The following is a 26883-nucleotide window of genomic DNA, read 5'->3' as shown; positions in this document are numbered from 1 at the left end:
CTTCACAGCAAAAAGAAAAGTAACCCAATTTTAAAATGGGCAAAGGACTTGAAAAGACATTTCTCCTTTGAAAACATACAAGTAATCAATAAACACATGAAAAGATACTCAACATCTGCACTCATTAAGGAAATATAAATCAAACACACAATGAGTAATACTTAATGCCCAATAGGATGCCTTCTTAAAACATACACAGACACACACAGAGAGAAAATAAGGAGGATGTGGAGATGTTGGAATTCTTGTATATTGCTGGTAGGAATATTTAGTGGTGCAGCTGCAGATAACAGTTTGGCAGTTCCACAAAAGGTTAAGTGGTATAATTATAACCTAACAATTCCACTCCTAGGCATATACCCCAAAGAATTGAAAACAAGTATTCAAAGCAAATACTTGTATACAAATGATCACAGCACTATTCACAAAAGCCAAAAGGTGGAAACAACCCAAATGTTCATTACCATAGGACCAGATAAACAATGGACTATTATTCAACCATGAAAAGGAGTGAAGTACTGACACTTGCGGCAACTTGGATGAACCTCAAAAGCATTATGCTAAGTCAAAGACAGACACAAAGGATAGCATATTGTATGACCTCAGTTATCACCAAGTGTCCAGAATAGGTAAATCCACAAAGACAACAAGAGGTTAGTGGTTGCTAGAGTCTGGGAACAGGGAGAGTCTAGGAACAGGGAGGGTCTAGTGAACTTGCTTATTGGGTATGGGGGTCTCCTATGGAGATGATGAAAATGTTTTGGAACTGGATAAATGGTGATGTTGCACAACATTATGAGTGCACTAATACCACGTTAGTGGATTATAAAATTTATAATTGTTGATCTATGTGAATTGCACCTCAATAAAAAATGAATAAGCCAGGGAGGCCAAGGCAGCCCTAGCTGAAGTTGGAGCCACGTTCCTGCAGCACCCTTGCTCTGGCACAGAATGCCGAGCCGGTTTTGGCTTGGGTGGCGCTCAGGGCAACAGATTCACGCCCCAGCCCCGCCAATCCCAGAGCACTGGGCGGGCCCTGAGGGCCCTCTCACGCAGGTCCCCAGCGCGCTGTGAGTCACCTTCCGCTGGCTTCTCCACCTATTGGCTGTAACACTTTGTGCAAAATATCCAAAACCTTACCGGCCTCGGATTCCGGGGCCGGGTAAGTAAGGGAAATCTCGATCTGAGGTCTCCCCTGGAGTTTCCATTTATCAATTTTTAACCCCATTTCATTAACCTAAATTTGCCGCTTTGGCGATTTCGTCATCTGAAATCCGGATTTCTTATTGATCTATGGTATCATGGCAACCCAATCCAGTATTCGGTGCCAGGAAAAATGCTACGGACAGAGGAGTCCATGGGGTGGCCAAGGGTCCGACTCGACTGAAGGGCCTGAGCGGTGCACACACACGTACACACTCACTATTAACTGCAGCGGTGCGTGAAACAATGGTGAGTGTCGGAAACAATGCTGTATCTACGATTCAATGAAATAGGCCTTAAAATTTCTAGTTATGTGTTGTGTGCTTATTATTTGATGTCTGTCTCGCCTCCCTTCCTATCTATACGCCTGGCAAGGTGCCATAATAGGTGCTTAATAAATGTTGACTGAACGGAAAGAACATATTTGTTTTTATTTTTTTTATCCTTGGCTCCACCCCTCACAGGCAGTTTGACACAAGTGGAGTCATGTAATCCATTTAAGCTTCGTTGTCCTAGTTCACAAAATGGCCGTAATAAACCCAGAGCCTGGCCGGTGCGAGGTTTGAAAGAGGAAGTGTCATTTTTAGACGTATTCCCAGCGCACGAGTACTCGCTCCATAAAACTCCAACCCGATGAAAAGACAAGAACGGTGTCAATTTTTTTTTTAAAGAAAACTTTTATAGCAAAATGTATATGGGAAATTTAAGGGAAGGGAAAGGAAAATCGAAGCTGTTCCAATTTTTTTTTTTTTAAAAAAAGCTTTATTTGATGCATGCCTGCTAAGTCGCTTCAGTCTTGTCCGACACTTTTCGACCCCATGGACCATACCCCGCGAGGCTACTCTGTCCATGGGGATTCTCTAGGCAAGCAAGGATACTGGAGTGGACTGCAATGCCCTCTTCCAGGGGATCTTCCCAACCGAGGGAACTGGCATTAAGACAGCTGGGAAGAATTGGGTGTGGGTGATTTCTTTCTCTTATTCCAATGATTTCAATGATTCTTTAGGTCCGAGCGAGCTGTCTGTAGATGGCAGAGAGAGAAAGAGAGAGAAAAGACATTAGAAAACGGAAGTCAAAGACTGTAACACCTCCCTCCTCCTCTCTGCCCCCACTCCCCACCCCCGGCAATGCTGACGCCTTATCCAACCCTCAGTACAGGGCCTGTCTAGGGCGTTTGGACGGGCCCAGCCGCCGCGGCACTCACTAGCCTCCGGAATTTCGCAGCGCGTCCGCTGCCAGGCTGGGCTGCTCCGGGCTCCCCAGCCGCTCCCGACGCGCCCCACGAGGGCAGGGAGACAGCGGTGGAACAGCCCGCGGGGCTGAGAGAACAAAGAGGGTCTACTACCAGTGCCAAGTTGTTTACCACTCCTAACTCCAGGCGACTGGAGGCGAAAGTGTCGCCGCCTTGCCCTTCGAACGTCCCTAGGTATCTCTTGTATCTAACTCAGAGCGATTCAGCCAACTGGCGTAACCAGAGAGGTCAGGGATTCTCGGGTTCAGGGGTGCTCCGCAGTATGAGAAACTTCGGTTCCAGTCCCATTGTCTTTTTTTCCCCAGACACCCCTTTCCCTAAGCGGCTAATCGCTTCCTAACGTTTCTAGAATAAAATCTGTGTGTGTGTGTGTTTTAGTATTTATTTGGTGCCCAGGGTCTTAGCTGTGACGTGTGGGATCTTTCATCTTCACTGTGGCATGCGAACTCAGTTGTGGCATATGGAATATAGTTCCCTGACCAGGGATGGATCAAACTCTGGTGTCTTGCATTGGGAGTACGGAGTCTCAGCCAATGGAAGGCCAGGTTGATCTAATAACCTTTTTTGGACTTACTGGGCCACTACCTTATCTGGTCTCTACCCTTCTCTTTGATCTCTGTGTGCTTTCCCCACCTGGCCTTTCCATCTTCTTAACCAGCCACGTTCCTTTTGGAGTAAGTCTTCGCACTTGAGAGTTTCTCTGCCTCCAGTGGCTAATCTCTTCTCATAAGTCTGGTTCTCTGACCACTCTTAAGATAGCCTCGCCTCCTATTCACACTTCTCTCTTATCCACCACATGGGTTTTACAAACTCACTGTTCGAAATACCCTGTTAGGTTGCTTGAAAGTCTAGTTCCCCGGAATATAAGCTCAATGAGGGCAAGACTCTTGTTCATTTCTGTGTCCGACCTAGAATGGGGCTGATCACACAGTAGGAACTTTGAAAAAGAAAAGAAAGAAGGCTGGGAAGAAGGGGTCGTGGAAGGGAGAGAGGAAGGAAGGATCATCCGAACTTGGGTTAAATATCTTAGGTTTGATTATTCATTTGCCTGTGGCCAAATTTGATCGTCTAAACCCTTCTCCTCTTCAGCTCCTTCCAGTTCTTGCTCCGCCCAACAGCCCTCTGATTGACTCCTGATCCTATGCCTTCCTTGGACTTCCCTGGTGGCTCAGACGGTAAAGCGTCTGCCTACAATGCTGGAGACCCGGGTTCAATCCTCCAGATCTCCTGGAGAAGGAAATGGCAATCCACTTCCTGTTCTTGCTTGGAATGGAAATCCCATGGACGGAGGAGCCTGGTAGGCTACAGTCCATGGGGTCGCAAAGAGTCAGACAAGACTGAGCGACTTCACTTTCTTTTCACTTTCCTATGCCACCGCCTTCCGCAAGCTTCAACTCCAGGAGAGAGGGTGGCAGGCTAAAGATATGCGTGCCTCTCATACCCAAGGTGCAGCGCTCAAGACATCTCCCCAAAATCCAGAGCTAGACTCTCCACTCTGTCCTCCTAAGCTCCCCTAGTGCAGGAGGAGCCTAGTACCCCAGTTCTGAGCCAGAACAGGATAGGTTTCGGTCTCTTTGAAGTTACGGTTTACCTTAAATTTTCGTGTAATTTCGTATTGGTATATGCTTTAGATAGATAAAACTATTCTGTCTTCAGAAAACTAAGAGTAAAGTTGATATTTTAGGCAGGTAGGAATGAGGCGGGGGAAAGGGGGCCAAGGGAAAAGAAGTTCTTGTGGTTGTAGAAAAAGGCAAGGAGGACCACATTCCCATCATAACAGAATGCTCAAGGGAGGGAAACGCTTAAGAGAGTGTTTCTCATAGAGTGCAGCAAATCCCAGTGTGCAGACTGCGAGAGTTGGGGAGGTCTCCGCTCCAGTTGCCCTGAGAACCCACTGGGGGAGCTCTGGAAAACTCCACCGCATTTTGCAACAGAGTCGGGAAGGACAGGTCTCTGCCAGATGATGCCACGCGAAGCTGACTTTGGAAATCCCAGGGTGGTTCAACCATCTTGGTAAACTAACGGGAAAACAGAGCCACTGAATGGATGCGGCTGCAGCTCATTTGCAGGAAGAGGGGCCACTAGACCTGTAGCCTCCGGAGTGTTCAGTTCTACTCAATCTAGTCTAGTTTTGCAGTGAGTGTTTAGGGGAAGGGAGGCACGGTTTCTGCGATGGGCGATGGGCTTTAACGTGCGGAAATCCATCTTGAGATATCCCCGTCCGCAACCCTAACGTGGTGGCGCGATCGGAGACTGGGGTTGTCCCACGGGTTGGCAGGGTGAGCTAACAACAAATAGCCTACTCTCCTGAGTCCAACTTTCTCTTCTGAAAAGTGAATACTCTGGGATGCGGAAGTTCTCTGAGTTCAAACTCGTGGATCCACCACCTCACCTGCCGGACCTTCCGCGGGGTCTGCGCGGGCCTAACTACCGCCTTCCGTGCCCTCTGCAGCCGCGCGCAGGTACCCGGCGACGTCGCGGTGGCCCCGCTCTTCGGCCAGGTCCACTGGCAGGCGGCCCCACGCATCGCGCACATCCAGCCGCCCCCCGGCTCGGTGCAGGGCCACCAGCGTGTCCAGGAAGCCCTCCCTGGCGGCGTCGTGCACCGGTCGGGTGAGCGTGGCGGGGTCCGCGCAGTTGGGGTCCGCGCCGTGGAGCAGCAGCAGCTCGGCTACGCGGGCGCTGCCCATCATCATCACCTGCCGGAGAGAGCAGAGTGGTCAGGACAGGTGGGGTCAGGGGCAGGATTAAAGAAACTACTTGTACAACCCCTACTTCCTGCAGATGCGCTTACAATCCGCAACTATATAGTTACTACTTTTTTTTCAGTTACCGACTCGCTTAGCCAGTTCTCCTACCTATTCCTTTTTTTTTTTCCTTTTCTGTACACACTGTTATATTCTTCAACATTTTGCGGGGTTCCAGCCACGAACAGAACACTACCAGAGTCATCAGTTCAGTTCAGTACAGTCGCTCAGTTGTGTCCGACTCTTTGGGACCCCATGAACCTCAGCAGGCCAGGCCTCCCTGTCCATCACCAACTCCGGGAGTTTACTCAAACTCATGTCCATCGAGTCGGTGATGCCATCCAGCCATCTCATCCTCTGTCGTCCCCTTCTCCTCCTGCCCCCAATCCCTCCCAGCATCAGGGTCTTTTCCAATGAGTCAACTCTTCGCATGAGGTGGCCAGCAAAAGGGTGAGGAACAAACTGACTTCTACTACAGCCTAACCTCCTGTATTTTCTTATTTTGATATGAAATTATGCCAGGCCCAGAGACTGTATGGTTCACTGCTGTATGTCCAAGCCCAGAACGTGGTAATTGTTTAAAAGCAAAAATGAAAAAAACAAACACAAAAACAATTCTAGTAAAACTTTAAGCTACCCTTGATTTCCCTGAACGTTAAACTTCAATTTCTTGAAGAATAAAATGAGAAAATTTGTCTAACCAGTCCTAAAATTCCTTCTTCTGGTAAGCTAAATAATGTCCCCCAAAGATGTCCACTTCCTGATACTCAAAAGCTGTTAGCATATCACCTTTTATGAATAAAGGGACTTTGCAGATGTGATTAAATCAAAATTGCATTTTGAGGGCAATTACCCTGTATTGTCAGGGTGGGCACAATTTAATTACAAGTTTCCTTATAAAAAGATCACAGTCAGAGAGAAGATATAAGAATGGAAGAGGAGGTTAGAGAGAAAATGCCAGGGCCAAGAGCCAAGGAATGTTGACTGTCACTAAATGTTGGGAGAGGCAAGGAAATGGATTCTTTCTTAGAACTCCCAAAGGGAATGCAACCCTGTGGACCCATTTTAGAATTCTGATTTACAGAACCATAAGATAATAAATTTATGTTGATACTAAATTTGTAGTAATTTGTTATAGCAGAAATAGGAAGACACTTTCCAAGATCACACTCTGAGACTTCATTAAAGAGGAACCTCATTTGGTTCCTAAATAATCTTTGATGATACAAGACCATTACCAAAGAGGAATTTTGAAATACTGTTCACAATCACAGCAACTTTACAATTTGAGTGTTATACAGTGGGTGGCGGTGATAGACCATTCTTTTTAGGGTAGCCATTATTTGGTTACATTAGCTACACCATAATGAGGAATTATTTATTTTCAGTTGAATTCTGTATTAAACTCAAATTAATTTGTCCAAACCAAGGTATCTTAACAAGTTATACTATGCTTGTTGAGTTCTGTCCTGGAGAAAGTGAAACTGATTTAATTTTCATAAAAACAGAGAAAATTTAAGTGAACCAACTTGCAGCTACAAAAAGAAAGAAAAACTAACATAGTGCATTAGAAGAAAGAATTGTTTTAAAAGAAAAACTGGGGAAATTTACACTATTAGATTTCTAATGGATTATGAATTAATTTCCAAAACAAAGGGGCCACACCCAAGGATACCATAATCTTTTGGAAGCTCTACTACAAGTGCCAGAGCTCATAGTATGTCTACTTCCATGCTTGTATATAACACAGGTGAAAATATATTAGATGAGTTGGATAAATGAAGTCCTTGGTCTTAGTCATAAAATTGGTTAAAGGTTTTATTATATGCTACAGTATTAAAGTATGAAAAGTAACATAATATTTAAATATTTAAATCATAGTAGCAATCCAAAGCAAAAAGAAAATTAATCATTCAAATGAATATTTCTAGGGTACTTAAGTCAAATTGAAGATATAAATTTAATTTAGTAATTAAAATTTTTCTATAAGCTAAGTATTTTTAAACACAAATTTGCTTAGGGTTCAAAACTAAAATCACATCCCTTTTGTCGATGCCCTTATTCTATTTAAAAATAATTTAAAATTAATTATCTAATTTTCTTTTTGTATTTAAATAAGGTCTACTATAACATCTTCCAGAACTAGAAGGCTGTAATGCCCAGTCTGCAAACTGCTGGCAAAACTTTAGAGATATCAAATTATGAATCATGCATGCATTTTTTTAAAAATAGAACTCATGCTTCTCTTCTACAACCATTCAACCTTTTTATCTCCAAATTTCTCCACATTTCAAAACCCAAATAATTTCAAATTTGAGGATATTTTATTTTTATTTTTGTATCTAAAAGTATATAAAATATATCTATTCTATGTAGCATAGTTTGAGGAAAGGACGATTCACTCGTGAAACTTATGAAGTTCCAAGTTGAGTTACTTTTCCTTTGTCTTTTTATGCTGGAGTTTTTGCAGTGTGCATTTCATATAAATTTTATTTTTCAGGATCAGAAATCATTGTCGAAACCTGGAATAAAACTGGAGTGACAGCCAGGAAGAAGTCATTTTTAGCCTCAGATTTAGGAAGTTAGTGAAGGCAAAAACAAAAAAACAACAGAAAAACGATCTCACAACGCATCCTCACACATAGAAAACTGGAGTGGGGAGAGGAGAAATGACATTTTTAAACTATGAGGAATTGAAAGCTCCCCAATAAATTAATCTATACCAAGTAAGTTTAAAATATCCCCAAAGGTAAGAGACACTCAAGTGGTAAGTAAATTGGCAGCATTATTTCAGGCATAACTGCACTAATTTTTTCCCCCATATATGTCTATTTCCTAAACAATCATATATGTTCCTTACTCGGTTAAAAAAATAATAAACACGATATGTAGTTGCTTCTGAATAATTTCAATAGACCTTTATTCCAATTTACACAGCAGTAGATTTCCACTGAAATCTCCCTCCCCACACCGCCGCCCCCCCCAACAAAGAATTGCATTCACAATTCTTTAAGTTCGGGGGTAAGAGGTCCAGCAAGTCTTACATGTCTTTATACTCGTAGTCCAGACGTTCGTCGATTTCTCATCTCGGTCTATATTAACACACATAGGTTCTCCCCTCTGGATCTTCACACCATTTTAGAGATCTGAACCCCACGCGCCTTCTCAGCCAACTCCGGGGGGGGGGGGGGGCTTAGTCCCCTGAGAGGTCTCCGATCCCGAACTCGGTCTGACAAGTCTCCCCTTTACCAAGAAACCCTTACCTGGTTCCGACTCACTGGCGGACCTCGTCCTCCAAAGCCTCTAGCCATCCACCGCCACCCCCCCCCCCCCACCCACCGGCCCACCTTTCCGCCGCAGACCTGCTGACCCACCTGAATCGCGCTTCGACCGTAACGGTTCGGCGCGTTGGCCGACGCCCCCGCCTCGAGCAGCGCCCGCACCTCGTCAGCCCGGCCCCGCGCGGCGGCGGTGGCCAGCGAGTCGGCCAGCGAGTCGGCCGAGGTCTCCATGCTGCTCCCCAACGCGCGCCCCTCGCTCCCTCCCTTCCTCCCGCCTGCGTCGAGCGCGGGCGGCCCGCCCAGGCAGCTCGTGAGCAGCCCGCCCCTCCTCTCTCCTCCTCCCGGGCTGGCGGAAGCGGCCCCCAGACTCGGCCCCTCGACTCCTCCCGAAGAGTCTTTCCACCCAGGGAGCGCCCTCCACGCGCTCTTCCAGGAGGCGCCCTTTGCTCCCAACGAATGAGACATCTCTGAAGTCGCCCCGCGCCGGGCCTCCTCGGTCACCGGTCCGCCGCCCACGCGACCCGAGGCACCGGCCGGAAGCTGTCCGCTCCGGGAGCGCGGCGGGACCGCGAAAGGAGGGCGCCCTGGGCCCTCCTCCCTGCCCCCTCCCCGCGTCCTCGCGGCGGGTCTCCGCACGCAGCGGGCCCCGACTCCCATCAGAGGCGCACGCGCGGCTCCGAGCGAGTTCACTCCAGCCAAGTGAAAATTCCTCGCGTATACACCCTGCGTGGCAGGAGACAACTGCACAGGACTCCTAACTGCCAAGTTCGAACCACTGTGTTTGGTGTCATAGGCGAAGTGTTGCTTCCTCTTTTAATCAGAAGCAGCAGCCAGCTTGTCCTGGCGCTGAGAGCCCAGGATAGGTATCAGCCATTCCACCATGAGGCTTTCCTTCTCGGAGAGGACACATTTCCCCCTCCAATGCTCAGCACCTGGTTTTCGAGCGCGGGCTCAATTGTGCCAGAAATTCTAGCTCAAACGTCCCTTCTGGAGGGCTGGCTCACACGCCAGCCTGTGCCTCCCTCCCTCCACGCACATGTAAAACGGATGTCGGGGGAGAGCGTTTCCTAGGCTTGCACAATGCCTGGTACTAGTGCCCAGTATACGGGCTGGCTCCGAGCAGATGAGGTCAATTTAAAAGGGATGGTAGAGATTTCCACCTAAAAACAGATAGGAAAGTGGCAAGGGTGTCCCTGGGCTTAATAGGCTCTGTTCTCAATAATTCCTCCTACACCAGAAAACATGCTCATTGCGCTAGGGACAGGGCTTCATTCAGAGATGATTCAGAAAGCAGGCTCACACACTGTCTTGGTGCCGCTTCTGTCCACCTTTGCTTCCTATTAGAAAAACCTTACACTTTTATTAGTTATAAAATGGGGGGGGGGGGGTAAGAGTCGTCCCTACTTCCTAGGACTGTTTTGAGTTTTAAATGAATTGATACACACATAAGCATTTAGAACAGTATCATACATCCTAAATTAATGCCTGTTAGCTCTTAAATTATTCATTTTGGAGATTTTCTTGCAATCTAGGAGACAGAGAAGGAAATGGTTTGGGTAGAATTATCAATATTACATATAAAAGGACAGACAAGAAAACCTTAATCACTGGAACAATGATGGACATCTTCCAACAACTGACATATTTAATGAAAAGTTAATGCTTAATCTGTCTGCTAGATAACCCAGCTGTTTTAAAAGTTATATTTCAATTCCTACTTGACTCCTCTTGAAGATCCAGAATAATTGACTATACTTTCAGTGGCTGTTAGCTTAGGCAACACAAGGTTTTCAATAATACCAATTAAAACACTTATGGGATGTCAAATCCATTATAAAATCCACAATGCATCACTGTGTTATTTATATTTTCCTCCAGGCACCTCTCAATTACTAGAGCAACAATGATGTGGAAAATTCAAACTGTGGTAGAACATAATGTAAACGTCTTCTAATGTAGCTTAAGGTATTATATGATGGGGGAGGGGAAAACAGCGGTTGTGGTAATGAGATGGAGGGGACAGATTTCCCCTGTAACATGTCTGGCTTTTTAGACTAATATCAAAATTAGTTCTCATCATTAAAATAGTGGTTCTTAATCTTAGGGCAGGGAGAATAGGCCCTTTGGAGAACCTGTTGAAAGCTATATACCCTCTCCTCCAAAAATAAAATATGCAAATTTATTTAAAAAGTGTGTTCACTGGGACAAATAACTTTTAGGGAATTCAGAAATTCCTCTAAAATTCAACTATAGATTCCTACATCAGGAACTCTGTAAACTCTCATGCAATATATCGGACTGTTGATGAAGGAAATGGGCGATAGAACAGTATAAAAAACATCCACTGGATGCATTATATATAGACATAGAAGTTGATTTTCTTCAAGAGCAGGTTGTAGACATGGATGCACTAGCTTCAACACTTACAGTAGAGTTTGCTAAAGACTATGGCATCCTTGAGTGTGGCCCCTTTGTTCTAGAAATCCACCCCACACTCAGTCAGAAATCTTGTATAAATTGCTTAATCGTTTCCGGCTCTTTGCAACTCCATGGACTATACCTACCAGGCTCCTCCAGCCATGGAATTCTCCAGGCAAGAATACTGGAGTGGGTTGCCATTTCCTTCTCCAGGAGATCTTCTTGACTCAGGGATCGAACCCGGGTCTCCCGCACTGCAGGCAAAGGCTTTAACTGCTGAGCCACCAGGGAAGCCCATAATAGTATGAAAGATTGCCTAATTTTTCTTTTAAAGAACCACCAAACTCTTAGTTTACTCATGTATATTAGATCAGACCTGAGGGGAAAAATCTCAGAAGAAATAAATATAAAACCCAGGGTCCTGGTGCTGGTTATGCTAGTCTCAGATTCCCCATGTGTAAAATGGAGTCATATTTTATGGACTGATAAAATAAGATGATACATGTCAAAGAGCTTTAGAAATTCTAAAGTTTGTTGGTTACTGTTATTACCCTTCTCAAACTTCCTTCTCTTCCCTAAGAATGACATGGCTTTCTTTAGGTTTGTGCTGTTGGCAGTTTTGAAAATCTACACTATGAAATAAAAATCTGTCTCAATTCTGATCATTTTTTTTTCTTCACGATTACTCATCTCTAAAAATGAATGCTCATTCAACAAGCTCAGAGGTTAAGGGTAGAGCAGTGAGTGTGGCAGGAGGGGGAAAGTTGTTAAATGTATGGGGCTTGAGTTAGAATACCTGGGTTCAAACCTAGACTTTTCACTTAATCGCTCTATAACAAAGTAACTTAATGTACTCGGAGCTCAGTTTTTTCATCTGTATAACTGGGATAATAGTACTTGCCTCAAACAGTTGTAGGGATTAAATGAGGTATTATATGTAATATGTGTAGAAGAGCAAAGAGAAGCAGAGGATGACACAAGAAAATGAAAACGGAACCAAGCTCATTCTGTGGCTTAGGCAAAGTCTCCATGGATGCTGAAAGCTCATCTTAGTCTTAAAACATGTGAGTATAAAGATATAAAAGTATAAAGATGTTCCAGGCAGAAGTGAATGCAAAGAGGTTTGGGAAAACTGAAAGTAATTTACTGGGGTGCATGTGGGAAGCTGGAAAAATAAACTCCTGAAAGAAAAGCCTGCAAAGGAAGTCTGCTAAGTGCTGCTTACAGGGATCAGAAGGAAAACCAAGAGTGAACGGGGTGTCAAGGAAGTGGGGACACTGTGTGTAGGCTACTCTGTCACAGGTTAGCTGCGAGAGTTCCAGGCAACATGTGGTAAGATGAGTCAGAAGGAAGGTGGGAAGAGACCTGTGCACAGGAAGAGGGCCAGGTGACAGGAAGAAGTGTTAGGAGAGGGGAAAAAGAGAGAGAGAGAGAACTTGAGGACACAGGCAAGATAGGGTATTTCTGAGGACCCGAGGCACCTAAAAAGTCAGGCAGAAATGGAGAACGAGGCACAGGGAGTGGTCATAAATTTGATGCAGGAGATTCAGCTAGATGTGGAAAGGGAGAAAAGGTCAGGGCAGGGAGGAAGTTGAAACACTTCCTTCTGTGAACAAAGAAGCCTGGCTTGTTTACAGTGGTGATAAGATGGTGGGTTAGGAAGTGAGAGTGGTGAAGATTTAGGATATCTGTTAGGAAGAACAGAGGGATGGGCTAAGACAGACTTAGAAACTGAGAAGCCTTTCCTTCAGCCTGGAGAACCCAGCTGAGGGTAGGTGACACTACTAGAGGAGTACGTGACTCTTTTATTTTAATTAAAGGAAGCCTTGTGATGATGGTGCTCCTGTGACCCTACAAATCAAAGAATAGTAATTCTAGATGTGAATATTAATTCCACACATCACCAGAAAGAGAAAGAAAGACATTTGAGAAGGTGTTAATAGTATTCTGAAATTAGGTTCTGGTTCTTACAAGCCACTGCAGGATTCACAGGGTATGATATGCATGATATGCAAACTCATCATTTGAAATCATTATTTTATCAGGAAAATAGAGGGTACTGGATACATAACTCTGACTTGGTGACAGGACTGTCTGACAACTGACAGTCTTGATTTCACTATCTGACATGTTTTTAAAAATTATTTTTAATTGGGGGATAATTGCTTTATAATATTGTATTGGTTTTTGCCATTTAACAACATGAATCAGCCATAGGTATACATATGTCCCCTCCCTCTTGAACTTACTCCCCACCTCCCACCCCAACCCACCCCTCTAGGTCGCAGAGCACCTGATTTGAGCTCCCTGTATCATATAGCAAATTTTCACTGGCTACCTAATTTTACATATGGTAATCTATGTTTCAATGCTCCTCTCTCAATTCATCCCACCGTCTCCTTCCCCTACTGTGTCCACAAGTCTGTTCTCTATGTCTACGTAATAACATGCTTTTCCACTGTGAAATCTTTTGAAACTACTCTTGGCTTCAATGTCCACATCTTTAAAATGGACTCTATCTTGCTCTACCTTTCTATCTCATGAGATTGTTATATCAAGTGAGGCAATATACATGAAAGCATACATCTCTTTACTGTATTTAATATTAGTATTGTTATAAAAGAACCATTCAATATATAGCTTGAGGTTAAAAATTAAAAATATATAGAATACCTTTGGACAGAAACAAAGAAGCCTGTTAACTGTGGGGAGAAGAAAAGGGGCATGAGGATAGGCATGTGATTTTCTTTTCATACTCTATGACTTATACTGTTGGAATTTTGTACTATATGCATATATTAACCATCTAATTAAGTAAACAGTATATTTTATTAGACAAATAAAAGTTGTTTTTCTGAAAGCCATCATTCATAATGTTATTTGACAAAGATTAACTGAGTTCATACTATATGCCAGGCACTTGGCTTTAAATTGTAGATACAAAAAAAAGAAGGGTCCTTAGTCAAGAGGGCAAATTGGTAACAACCATCAACATGTTTGATTCTCTGGAGGAGAAAGGTGGTCTGGAATTGGGATGTACCCTTTAAAGGAGCCTACATTAACAGTATAGAAGGAAGACGCACTCTGATCTGTGCACGTTGGGGTGCACACTTTAACGTGGTAATACACTTCAGACCTGTGTCATCAGGAAAAAGACATTCTGTTTCAGGGTCTGGAGAGGTTCCAATAATTAAGGTGATCTCCTTAGGAAACAGCTTATCAGAGCAGGTATGCTCAGTTAACAGTGCTTCTAGACATATCTGGGTTGAGCCTGAATAAATGGGCTCTAGGGTTGAATGAATGCAGATGGTGACTGCAGCCATGAAACTAAAAGATGCTTACTCCTTGGAAGGAAAGTTATGACCAACCTAGACAGCATAGTAAAAAGCAAAGACATCACTTTGCCAACAAAGGTCCGTCTAGTCAAGGCTATAGTTTTTCCAGTAGTCATGTATGGATGTGAGAATTGGACTATAAAGAAAGCTGAGCACCGAAGAATTGATGCTTTTGAACTGTGGTATTGGAGAAGACTCTTGAGAGTCCCTTGGAATGCATGGAAATCCAACTAGTCCATCCTAAAGGAGATCAGTCCTGAGTGTTCATTGGAACGACTAATGCTGAAGTTGAAACTCCAATACTTTGGCCACCTGATGCAAATAACTGACTCACTTGAAAAGACCCTGATGCTGGGAAAGATTGAAGGTAGGAGGAGAAGGGGACAACAGAGGATGAGATGGTTGGATGGCATCACCAACTCAATGGACATGAGTTTGAGTAAGCTCCAGGAGTTGGTGATGGACAGGGAGGCCTGGCATGCTGCAGTTCATGGGCTCACAAAGAGTCGGACACGACTGAGTGACTGAACTGAACTAAACTGAAAGCAATGGAAGAATACTTTCAGGCACCCCTTTAAATATAGAAAGAGATCGTAAAGTAAAGAAGAGTCCAGGCCTAGCTCCACCACCAACTTTATCACCTTGAGAAGGTAATACTTTATTCTGGCTTCGATATCTTCAAAGTGGGCACAGTAACAGTTGTACCTCAAGAGACTTGTTCAGCCAAGAAAACTGCCCCTCAAAGTGCCCCTGAGTAAGAATTCTAAGAGCTTAGTGCCCAAGCTTGGCATTTTAAATGGGAAAGAAGAACTTTCTTGGGTAAAAAATGACAAAGAACACAAGGTTTTCCTTTAATTATTTATTTATTTTCCCACAGGGATAAAAGGTAACTTTAGTAGAAGGGGCAATCTCTGAGAAACAAAGCAGATCTCTGTAATAGGTTATTTAAAAAAGGGGACTGTGCCCCCAGAAATTATATCTTTGAAAAATTCAAGATGGAGGCATGTTTTCTCCCCCACCCCCGTTTTTTTAAACTATTCTCTAATTAAATTCAATACAGCACAATTACTGAGTATCTGTTATGAATAGGGCACTCTTTCAGGGACTCTATGATTTTCCACTTGCACCCCGAATTATTGTAAAATTTATCTTCCTGCTCAAACAGGATGTGGGCAAAGAGCACAGAACAAATTCTTTTTAACTTATTATAAACCCGATGCATAATTATAGATAAGTCCCAATTTCTCAGTCTTGGTTTTCAAAGTTTTAATTGGGTGTAGAATCTGCAGTACCTATCATCATCTTCCCAAGATGATTTTGAGGATAACTTGTAAGTATATGTTATACAGCAGCTGTTTTTTCCAAAGTGTGTGCAAAACATATGTGATTTAAAATCTATGTAAGGAGTTTACTATTTAAACAATTTCAAGTGGACTCTTGTGAAATGAGGACTCTATAAATCATGAAAATGATTAATCTTTAACTAAATTGTTTTGTAAATATCTGTTTTTGTTTGTTGATAAGTTTCTTTTGTTGAATTACTTATGCTTATCTGTGGCTACTTAGCAAGTTGAAAAAACTAAAAAGTAGCACTGTATGTGTGTGTATGTGTCTCTCTCTTTATATATATAGTATGTGTATATATAAATATGTAATATGTATTTGTGTGCATACATGAATAATTTGTTTATATGCACAGAATATGGAGAATTAGAATTAGCCTCATCCTGAGGGACAAAATAAGTAAAGCATATAATTAGAAGACAGAGAAAGACAGAAGGAAATAGAAACAAGAGAAAATTTGTTCCGAGTTGCCAAGAAAATCATAATGGCTACCATTATTGAACCCCAACTATGTGATAAGCATTAAGCAGCTTTAGACACGTCATTTCTAATCCCACCACTATCCTGTGGGATAGAAAGTATTATCCTTCCTTCATAAATCAGAAAAAAATAAACCCAGAGTGCTTAAGTGACAATACACAAGGAGATGCAGTTCAAGCTCACGGTTCCCAGTCCCGTCTGAGAGGTGCACACTCTCCCCACTAGGTCTCCCTGCTGACTGATTTGTACCGGATGGAGAGGACAGCTCAGCAGAGTGTTTTCTCTTCTTTGAGAACTGTGCCATCAGGCAGGTTGTGAATTCTGGACCAAGGTGACAGGATCTCCACTTTTGGGAATTACCATGCTTCTGTGTGATTATTCCTGGCTAATAATACACATGGTGACAGAAATTTGGATCTTGAAGTCCCCTCAAAGTCACTTAATCCAGTCCTCTCATTTTTGAATGACTTTTTCACATATGCAAAAAAAGTAAGAAATGAGCCTTATAAAGAAAATGAAAAATAATACTACATAGAAACAAGAACACCATTTTGAAATATTTCCTTCCTGTCTTTTATTCTTGCTCAGTTCTTGTGGATATAACACAGTTTTGAAATGAGCTTTTCCTCTTACTCATCATTAGAGCATTTTCCCAAATTCTCCAAAATCACTCTATAAACACTTTTAATTTGCTGCAACATACTCTACTTGGGGGAAAATATTTACCTACTGATGCCCCTGTTGTCAGATACTTAAGGTGTTTCAAATTTTTGCAATAAATAGTATTGCAGGTTTTCAAAAAGTATAAGTCTTGTGACACATATTAAAAAATTGTTTTTCAAAAAGTTACCCCTTTGATTTATAAGTGCAGGGGTAGTGCATTGCCATGGTTACTCAGCAAGCAAATGTTTCCTGCAGATCTTAAACCCAATCCTCCTTCATGTTCTTTCTTGGGCCACAGTAACTTACTCTGACCGTGACAAATGTGGTTGGTGAAGATGTGAACCACACCCTTAAATAATGATTTTGGAGAAGACACAAATGCAACATGGGTAATGGGACAATCTTAGTCTTTATACTCAGGTAGCTGTCATCTCTCATTGACCAGTTCTGTGGACTTGAATAAATGACATAAACTTTCTGAGCCTCTATTTCCTTACCTCCCAAAGTGGGGAATAAAACATATCTCATAGGGTTATTATAAAGAATATATAATGTCAGATATAGAAAAATCCAGGTACACAGTAGGTTCTCAAAAAATGGAACTTTTTTTTTTTAAAAAGGATACATTTACTATCATCTTATTCATTTAGGCCATCTGCCATTTTTTTTTCTCATTACTGTACATTCTGGCAGGTATCTGGATTGAACAAGCAAACTCCTTTCCAAAAGGTGTGATTAATTCTGTCCTCTTTGAATTCTAATCCCATGAAAACAGAGCTTCTTTGTAATCATGTTAGCTGTATTATAATAAAAGTACTTCCACAAAATCTTTCATTAAATCATGGGAAGTAACACAGGAGTGTGTCACTATGTTCATTCAATGTTTTCTCTGCATTCATTGCCACCCACCACCATTCCTTGACTTGCAGTTCAAGTAGAAAGTACAATGGACAAACTATAGGCAAAATTGTAAAGTTTACCTTCTCTAAGCTTCTATTCCCAACCTCCCTCTTTTTCCTCCTTAATGGGATAGATTTTCTCCTTTCAAACATGTGTTGCTGTCTTAATTGCTAACTTGAAGACATATAGTAGCTGATGCCTGTATGTGCTAGTATCAACTTGAGAAAGTGAAACTCACAGAGAAGTAACATTGTGTTTAGTTTTTACTCTTGGTGGAAGTTGAGTGTTCATGGTTGATTAATAGGGTTTAACGATGATTTAGGATACTCTAATTTCCGGTAGCCTAATACTCGAGTATTCTAATATATCTATATTGAAGCTTTCCTCTTCAAAGGGAGACCTAGTTACCACCCTCCCCACAACTATCCTTTAAGAGCAGACTCTCTTCTTGGGGCTCTAGAGTCTAACTGTTATCTTCATTTTTTTTTTTCCCCTTTGCTGGACTTCTGAAAATTCTGAAGCCAAACTATCCGCTGATATTGTAAAAGATAATAAGAAAATTTTCGGTGTTGGATCACTCTTCCTGGAGTCACATTCTTTACTGACTATGGGATTAAACTCCTCTGGAAGGAATCAACTTCATGATCACACACATCAATTCCGAATAAATCATAAAATGCTTTCTATTCATGTTTTAGCACCTTTAACTTACAGATTTAACATTCCCACTTATGTTTTTCCCTTGAGACTCTAGATTAAAGATATACTTTTATAGTTCTCTATCTTATGGTTAAGATGATAACTCTCAGACTTCATTTTTCACAAAAATGATAACAGAATATTTTTTAAGTTTACTCTGCACTAATTTTATATACCTACATCAATTTTGCCCAAGGAAGTATATTCAATATATTTTGTCTCTTTGATATCCTACTAAATGTGAATAAGAATAGTTGGAGGTTATCTTCCAAGGCAGACATTTTGAAGATTTTGAGGATGGCTTTAATGCTTCTTCCCCACTTTCCATCTAGCACACACACAACGCTCCCCCCCCACACTCACACACACAGACATGCTCAAATACACACACGCACTCACACACACAACCCTATGCATGCACATTTTTTACCAAAGAACTTCTAGAAAAATCTGTGCAAAAACTATTGATTCAGATACACTGCAGCAACCTTTCCGAAGGAATCAAGAACCTATTATGTGTGTTCCCTCCAAAAATTATTATTTGGGGTTATTAAATTTTTTGATAAGTTAAAGGCAAGTTATTAACTTTTTCCAATTTTCTAAAACCAATTTAATTTCTTATTTTAGAAAAAATAATTATGAATACTAGAAAAGTTTGGGATCACACTACAAAGGTCATCATGTAGGGCTTCTGTAAAACTTTATACTGATTTTCTGCACAAACTTACCTGACACCTTGGAATACATCAGGGATTTGAATAAATAAATATATGTTTATTATGATATGCATATTCTTTAAAATGGAGTTCAGGAATCCCTATCTACTCTAAATACTTATAGTTAAGAAGGCATTTACTGTAGAAGTAAACTAATGTGCTTTTAAGGATGTAGTTTAATTAGGCACTTTAATAATAACTGACAAATGTATGTGATGGACTGAAAGTTTACAATGCCTCTTTACAGATGCTGTGTGTGTATGTACTAGTTCTTACTAGATGGCTACTAGAAGGTACCACCTCAGGGTTACAGGTGAGAAAATGGAAGCACTGAGAGCTTTAAGTATTTAGTTCTAATACCACACAGCTAGTAAGTAAAAGAAATGGAAACTAATCACAGACCACATATTCCAAGAAAGTGACATTTCTACTTTGTGCTTCAAGTGATCCCTATGCTGTGTGCATAGGTTTCCTATTTATTGATCTTACACTGAAGTGTAAGTGAGTAATTTAATTTATAAGGAAGTTTTGAGTTAGTTTTATTCTGGGCAAGACACACATTTCTAAAACAAGTTAATCTTTTTGTTTTACTATGAGATTCAATGGCTTTTAGAGCCTAGAAGGGACTTCAGTTATTAAACTGCCTTATTTTTCAGAGCTTTTTCATTCACCTAATCAATATATATTTGCTAGAATATATGTAGCTGATGCTGAATAAAATGTAGATCCAAGAGAGTTAAGCAATTTACAAAATAACAACTAACTATAAGAGATGGAACTGAAACTATATGTATACATTTATATATAATTATAATATATAATTACATGTATTACAGTACTACATGTATTATATTACATGCATTACATGTATTACATTATAATTACATGTATTTTCTATATATATAATACATAATTATGTATAATACATATATATAGTTATATATAACATGTATATATACATAAAACATGTATTCACTAGTTACAAAGGGCTAAGTTAGGGCATTTGGGGCTAGAAGTACACCTAGTTGAATTTGGTATGTTACTAATCAATGACTTTTGACAGACCATTTGCAACCCAGTCTATGAAATGAGAGAATAAAACCCCCAAAACAAAAGGAAAATGTGACAATTAAATGAAATAATATAAGTTGATGTGCTCTATTACTGTTAATAATCTCCTTATAATTATTTTGAGGGAAAAGGGAAAGCAAACTTGACCATATACTTTTAGAAGAAAGTTTCAACAAGTTTCTTTTCAAAAATTACGATACATAATATAAATTCAGTTTCAACTATTCAGTATGTAAATTGAATGGAGTAAAATTCAAAGAGTCCATGTTGCATGTACATGTAGCAATTATTTCAGAGTTAAAATATACTACTAGTTCCATAGGTTGGTAAAGATTTGCAACTGGGGGGATACACTGTTTTGGGATAGTTGCTGTTTCTTTAAATTGGGTGAAAGAGTTGTACAATTGCTGAGTCAGATGATCTGGCAGCCTGAGAGATTCAGAGCAAGAAAATGGTGGCACTCAAAAAAAGAAAGTAAAACGTAAGTTTCCCCCCCACCCCAATAAACCAGCAAACTAATAGGTGTAACATTAGAAAAATGTAGTTTAAAAGCAGAAAAATTATGACTACAATTGGGAAAGCATAATATTGTAGTTTTACTTATAATTGCTAATTCTTTTTAAGCTTATATTATTTATAAATATATTTTCTCCTCACCAATGTGTTTTTACAGACACAAAGACCCACCATTTTATCTATAAGTGCTTTATTCTGTTATGGGTACATTATACTGTAATTTGCCTTGATCATAAATAAATATAATTTAAACCTGTAAAATACTTCTATGTTTTCTTTTCCTTCTCTTACATAATTTTAGTGTGTTATGTTTACTGCTTGGTTTCTGATTTGGAAAATAAAATAAAATGAAAAAAAATCCCTTATTACTTATTACTCTATCTAGCACTATCCAACCTATGTAAACAACAGTAATGTATATAGTGCTTCAAAAAGATATCATTAATGTCTTTGGTGGAAATTTTCTGTCTGGTGGGTGCTACAAACTTTAATGCACAAGTATATCCTATTACATCCTTTGCCCTCAAATGTGTTCTGATTGTAGAAACCTGGCATCTAAGAGCAGATCTTTCCCAAGTCATATGAAGAATCACATAATACTAATAAAGGGTCCCCTTCATGTGGTGAAATAGCTCCTCCAATGATTTATTCAGATTCTCAGTGTCCTACCTGGGACCCAAAGTGTGATTCTAAAGTTTTAAATCTTATCTAAAAGCCTGAATCTCAATTTAAAAGTAAATAATAAAAAATAAGTTAAAAAAAAATGTTGGCCATATTTGTCCCAAGGAGCCATCTTTTAACAGAATCCCCTCTAAACAGTTTAAAATGCAGGTTCTTGGGACTCCACAGCAAATCTGCTCAGTTAGACATTCTGAGAGTGAGCTCCAGAAATATGTATTTTAAAGAGCAGTCCAGGTAATGATGCTGCTGATAACCTTTGCCTTACTTCTTTAACTTCTCTGATTATTCTCATGCTTAATTTAAGAAAAGGCATATTTATTTACACCACTCTGATGGCATAGCTTTGTTAGTTTCAATTTGTTTAAGAGATTACATATCTTCGTTCATACAGTTCTGAACCTCTACAATCTACAAAACTTTTCTTCGTTGAGAAAAAAACACCTACTGGCTTTGCAACCATTTAAATAAATTCTGAGATTTTCTTTTTAAAGGTAAAGGGGGAAACTGAGAGCTAGTTGAAGAAGAATTAAAAAGTCATTTGTAATAAAAAATTTTAAATCAACTTATTCTTTTCCAAAGGACCTCTGAGGCACTGTAATTTTAAATCTTGTAGTTGACACTTTAATTCTTCCCTTCTATTACTTCTTTCTGATTATGTAGTCCTGCCCAACTGCAATGATCACTCAGGTTTTATGAAATATAAAACTGCACTGAGAGGCAGAGATTATCTTCAATCCTTCTTTCTTTAAAAAGCAAATGTTATTGACATATAGTTAAATCCAACAATTGTCAATGCACATGGGATTGCTGAGCAAACATTGAAAGACCATGAATTAGGATTCGGAACCTCTGTGGACATTTTCTAAGGTGGAGTAGTCTTTAAAAAGAACTCCCTTAAAAAAAAAAAAAAAGAACTCCCTTTTCCTACTAAAACTGTCTCCAACAGTTGGCTTGCTGACATAGAAGTTGACCTTATTTTCAAACTTACTTTTTTTTCATTCTGATAAATGATATCTTTCTAATGTTTTAACTGAAGGAGAAAAGTTTTCAAACACGAGGAAAACTTCAGTAGAAGAAAAAACCTATTGCGAGACCGTATCACTAGAAGAATATTACGGACCGTTCTTTATACTACCTTGCATCCCAGACAGAGAAACAAAGAAATCGAGGCCTGTCAACACCCTGGTCGCCCCCTAGCCTGGAAGGTAAAGGAGTAGTCGCCAAAACTTGGAAGCGCACCTCGGAGGGAACCTGTCCCACCCCGCTCCCACTCTCGGCGGTGGGGGGAGGCCTAGTCAGTTTCCAGCTGGAGAGGTGACCCAGAGATGTCCCGTGTCATACGTTCACCCCTCTGAAAGCCAGGAAGCCCACTCAGACGCCACCTGCCCCCCGCCTCTCTCACCCTTGTCAGCCCGCGTCCTGCTCTGCGTTTAACCCTTGCGCTGCTCTGTTTGATGAAATATCACCTGCGGAAATAGCTGCGGCGAGGAGAGCGAGGCCCAGGGAAGGCTGAAAGTAGAAAGGGTGCGTTCGCGGAGCTGGGTGATAAATGGGTCAGCGTCTAGCTCTGGCTGGAGGGTCCTACCCCAGCGGCCAATAAAACCTCCGGCATCCGAAGCATCTCTAAGAATTGATTCGGTGGGGATATGAGTCAAGGAGGGTGACTGGGGTTGAGAAGTGAAGGGGCCGGTTCAGAGTCTCACTTCCTTCTAGACCTCACCTTGAGATCCTGGCGACAACCGTGGCGACCCCAGCCCAGCTTTAGGAAGTGGCAAACCCCACCTTGAAGTCGTCTAGACAGGACTTGGGAGAAGGGATCCCGAGAAGGGGGCAAGTGCTAGAACCGGAGAGGCCTAACACCCAGGCGCCTTGAAAACAGGTAGAGCCACCCATTTGTCAATTATTTTAAAACGAACTACGCTGTGAACAGGGATAGCGTGCCCTAGAGTCAGAACCCTTGCAGACTCTCCCCAGACCTTAAAGTCACGTTCTTATATAGAATATTTGTGCAATTTCCTCATCCTTTCTAAGCAAGGTCTTAGTCCACTATACTGTAGGAAAATAAGGTTTTTTTTAATCTTTTTTTTCTTTTTTAACTGGTGATGGTCATAGCACTTTGGAAAACTCAAAAGTATAACGAAAAAATAAAAGACCACCAACCATCTTGAGGAAGCCACTATAAATATTTTGTTACTGGGTGTGTGTGTGTGTGTGTGTGTGTGTAGAGAGAGAGAAGCAAGAATAAGAATTGTTTACTGTTACTACTTTAAATCTTGCTTTTAAAAAATCACTTAACTTTATAATATAACAATTTTACATTCTATTAAATATTCTTCAAAAACATGATTGCCTATAATGATCCAGATATGAAATATTTCGGACCTAATTCCAGAGTGTAATTCAAAATAATTGAACAATGTGATTGCTAGAATTTTAGGCAATTTTCAATTTCTTGCTACTATTTATTTGTATCAATTTTTGTCATAATTTTTCTTTCCTTAAGATGATGCCTACTTATAGAAAAGCTAAATAGGAGTGTATGGATATTTAGAAGCTCTTGATATACAATGTAAAAAATGTTCTTGCCAGTGAGGTGTTTAGGAAAGTGCATTAATCTTCAGACAGTAAACAGACACAGTAGTAGTCATCAGGTATGTGAAAATCAGAATCTAGAGAGCTGTAGGGGTTTTTTTTTTTTAAGCTATTAAATATTAGAATTTTATGTTTAGAAAATGAAACTATACCCATATTTTACATAATTTAAACTACAGAAAGAAAACACCACTAAAACTTTTTATCAGGCTGGATTTTGGAGCAGAGAGGATTCTCTGGCCTAGAGTGTTTTATGATGGAGTAGGGCAAGTGAGGTTGTTATGCTTTTCAAAAAGGACTAACGGTTTTAGAAGCAAAAACACTGGGCCAAATGTTCAGCCTTCCTTTAAGAAAGTATTTTTTGAGATGATATAGATCACTTTATTATCAGGAGTCACTCACATGTTGGGAAAATGGTTTAACTTAACTCTATCATGGTAGTTACTAGTGATAAACTAATGCGTAATTAGCAGACCTGTAAAATATTGTGGACGCAGACAGCAATAGGCTGGGTTGAGAATGGACGTTTGAAAATTCGAGTCCCCAAAGAAGTAAATGAATATCGTCTTATTTCTGATAGCTAGAGATCATGTACACATTGGGAATAAAGGTTTAAGCTAACTGTATAGTGCTTACCGTGAGAGAACACTATGCCGTTAAAGGAGGGGAAAACCTCTAAGAGTTCCCAGATAGCAGTAAACAAATAAATATTTAATTTCAGAAAAGTATGACTATTTTATAAATACACCAAGGAAGAGGTAGCAAGGCAATTAGTGTAATTCATCAGGCATGTGTGGATAAGAAACTAGTAACATGAAATTTTATTATATACAATTTCCAGTCATATAAAAAAGTCATAATGAATATATTTGCAAAACTATAAAACTATGTTAAACTAACAACACCATACAGGTCAGCATTAATGTTAAATAATTCATACAAGTTATATTTTTAGCACTGTGGCTCTCAAGGAATTGTATGAGTCCCAACATAATTACCATCCACATATATTCTTAAATTAGCACAACCATAGACATAATATATATAATTGTGAAATATAGAATTACATGCCATTTATAATGAATACTTCCAGATGTTTATATATGTGTAAAATTTCATATATGAAGTTGGAGAATTGCACATATTTTCAAAATATTCTATTCTATCTAAGCCACGTGTTCTGACATCAGATATTTGCTGAAAATTGGGCTTTTCATATGATCAATGCATTTTTAAATAGCTTTCATTCCTGAAAATTGACTTATACCTAAATAGCAAGAAATAAATGGCTATTTTCAATGAACCTATCATTTTTATATTTTAACACTTTATACAACAAATATGTTATAAAATGAATATTTCTCTAACTTAAAATAATCACAATATTATCCTATATACTCCTAAAATAGAAATCAAGTAATTACAGTATTTACATAGGTTAAAAATTTTTACTTCATTACTATAGGTTTTGGATGCAACTTAATAATTTAAATAAAATAGCTTTATATAGAGAATAATGTTAAAAATGAAGATATTAAAAGACATATCATAGTGGCTAAATGCTTGCTGGTAGAGATAAAGCATCGTTTAAAAAATGGGATCCTGTTAGTGTTTTAAAATGAACTGAAATCAAATCCAGCAACACCCCTTGAAATTTTTTACAAGCTACTTCTACTAGTACTCAAAAATGACTGAACTTTAATAAAAATATGAAAAAGAAAATGTGTACTTTCCCTATCAATTGTTTGTAGATTTTCGCCAATAGAATTGAGGCACCTAATTAAACACGGATAGTGTTAACAGTTTTATATTTACATGTAAAAAAATCTACTAACGTTAAAATAAAAAAATAATTCCCCCCTATGCTGGCCTTTGCTTTTTTCAAAACACATATTCCCAGGGAAATAACGCCACAAGGAAGGCCACAAAAATGAAGCCTCATTAAATTGTTTTTGGATTTTTCATCCTGGTTCTAATTAGGACTCTATATATTGTAACTATATATATATATTTCAACTATTCTGGTCATAGGAAATTACATCGACTGTGTAAAGAATTATCTGATGTGAGGACACAACTACCTAGATTTCTGTTTTTCAAGAAGTAGGCCTCATTTGGGGCCTTTTAGTTGGGGCCTGATGATTAAAATATGATCGGTGCCATCCTTGGGCTCCGCACTGCAGTTCTGGCTTCTTCTAAACGTATGGGCATTGTCCCGACTCCTTTAGATAACATCATGCCGCTAAAGAAGAAATCTCCATCTCACTACGAAAGTCAATCTCTCCTTTGACTTGAAAAAGCAAGTGATTGCTCCTCTTAGAAGTTACTGATCCTGCGATCAATATTACTATTTCGAGAGTAATAGTAATATTTGAGGATGCGAGCCCCCACCCTCAAACCTCCTCCACTACCGCAAGGAGAGAGGGTTGACCCGGCAGGAAGAAAAAAAGGCGGCCTCTAGAAATCTAAGACCGTTAGTAATACTTTCCTTCAGGGCACAATAAAGTGCTTTTGAAATACACCTTGTGTGTGGATGTGTGTGTTTGTTTACTGATTCCCGGTAAGGAAATTCAGGAGTGACTGACTCTTAGAGTGGGTTTAGAATCTCCCGGTTTCCCCCAGAGTTTCAGGAACTTAAGGAGCTGTGTGAAGGGGGCTCCGGACTCAACAGGTTGGGAGAACTGCACCTCGGAGAAACTGTAAACCGTATGGGGTGAAAGTGGAAGGAGCCTCCAACCCCCGTAACAGCCTCCTCCAACCTCGTCCGGAGGTGACTTATCTGTGCACTAGATTACATCAAACAAAAATCACCCAAGGGCCGACTGCGCCCGGGGTTTTCGAGGCCTTTCCTACCTGGTCTAGGATGCGGTCGCTGCGCTCTGCGCTGTCTCCTCACTAGCATCAGCACGAGGGCCGCAGCGGCCCGCACACTCGGCGCTGCCCATTCACCCGCTGGCCGCACGATGTGCATCACGAAAGCCCTGA

The 26883-nt window shown here is 40.4% G+C and overlaps 1 protein-coding gene across 2 annotated transcripts; it reads right to left on the bottom strand.

The window, feature by feature from the left end:
* Window positions 1-1856: 1856 nt before the first annotated feature.
* Window positions 1857-26883, bottom strand: LOC122685819 (cyclin-dependent kinase 4 inhibitor B-like). 2 transcript variants are annotated; one of them, XM_043890793.1, is made up of 3 exons: window positions 8577-8729; window positions 4848-5154; window positions 1857-2224 (listed from the first exon to the last, which is right to left on the bottom strand). In XM_043890793.1, the coding sequence occupies exons 1-2, from the start codon at window positions 8712-8714 to the stop codon at window positions 4879-4881; spliced, it is 414 nt and encodes a 137-aa protein (XP_043746728.1). In that variant the 5' UTR covers window positions 8715-8729; the 3' UTR covers window positions 1857-2224; window positions 4848-4878. The 2 variants fall into 2 exon arrangements, with proteins under 2 accessions (XP_043746728.1, XP_043746729.1); XM_043890794.1 differs by lacking the exon at window positions 8577-8729 and adding an exon at window positions 26752-26883 and having other exon boundaries at window positions 1868-2224.

This window comes from Cervus elaphus, chromosome 29 (assembly GCF_910594005.1).
Source record: "Cervus elaphus chromosome 29, mCerEla1.1, whole genome shotgun sequence".
NCBI lineage: Eukaryota > Metazoa > Chordata > Mammalia > Artiodactyla > Cervidae > Cervus > Cervus elaphus.
This window is presented reverse-complemented; position numbering and strand designations above follow the sequence as displayed.

What these genes read in the sequence shown, in the direction of transcription:
- LOC122685819 (XM_043890793.1), bottom strand. Translation starts at nt 8,714, where the DNA reads ATGGAGACCTCGGCCGACTCGCTGGCCGACTCGCTGGCCACCGCCGCC. An exon ending in ACGGTCGAAGCGCGATTCAG is followed by an intron (nt 5,155 to 8,576) that starts GTGGGTCAGCAG and finishes TCTCTCCGGCAG; the next exon opens with GTGATGATGATGGGCAGCGC.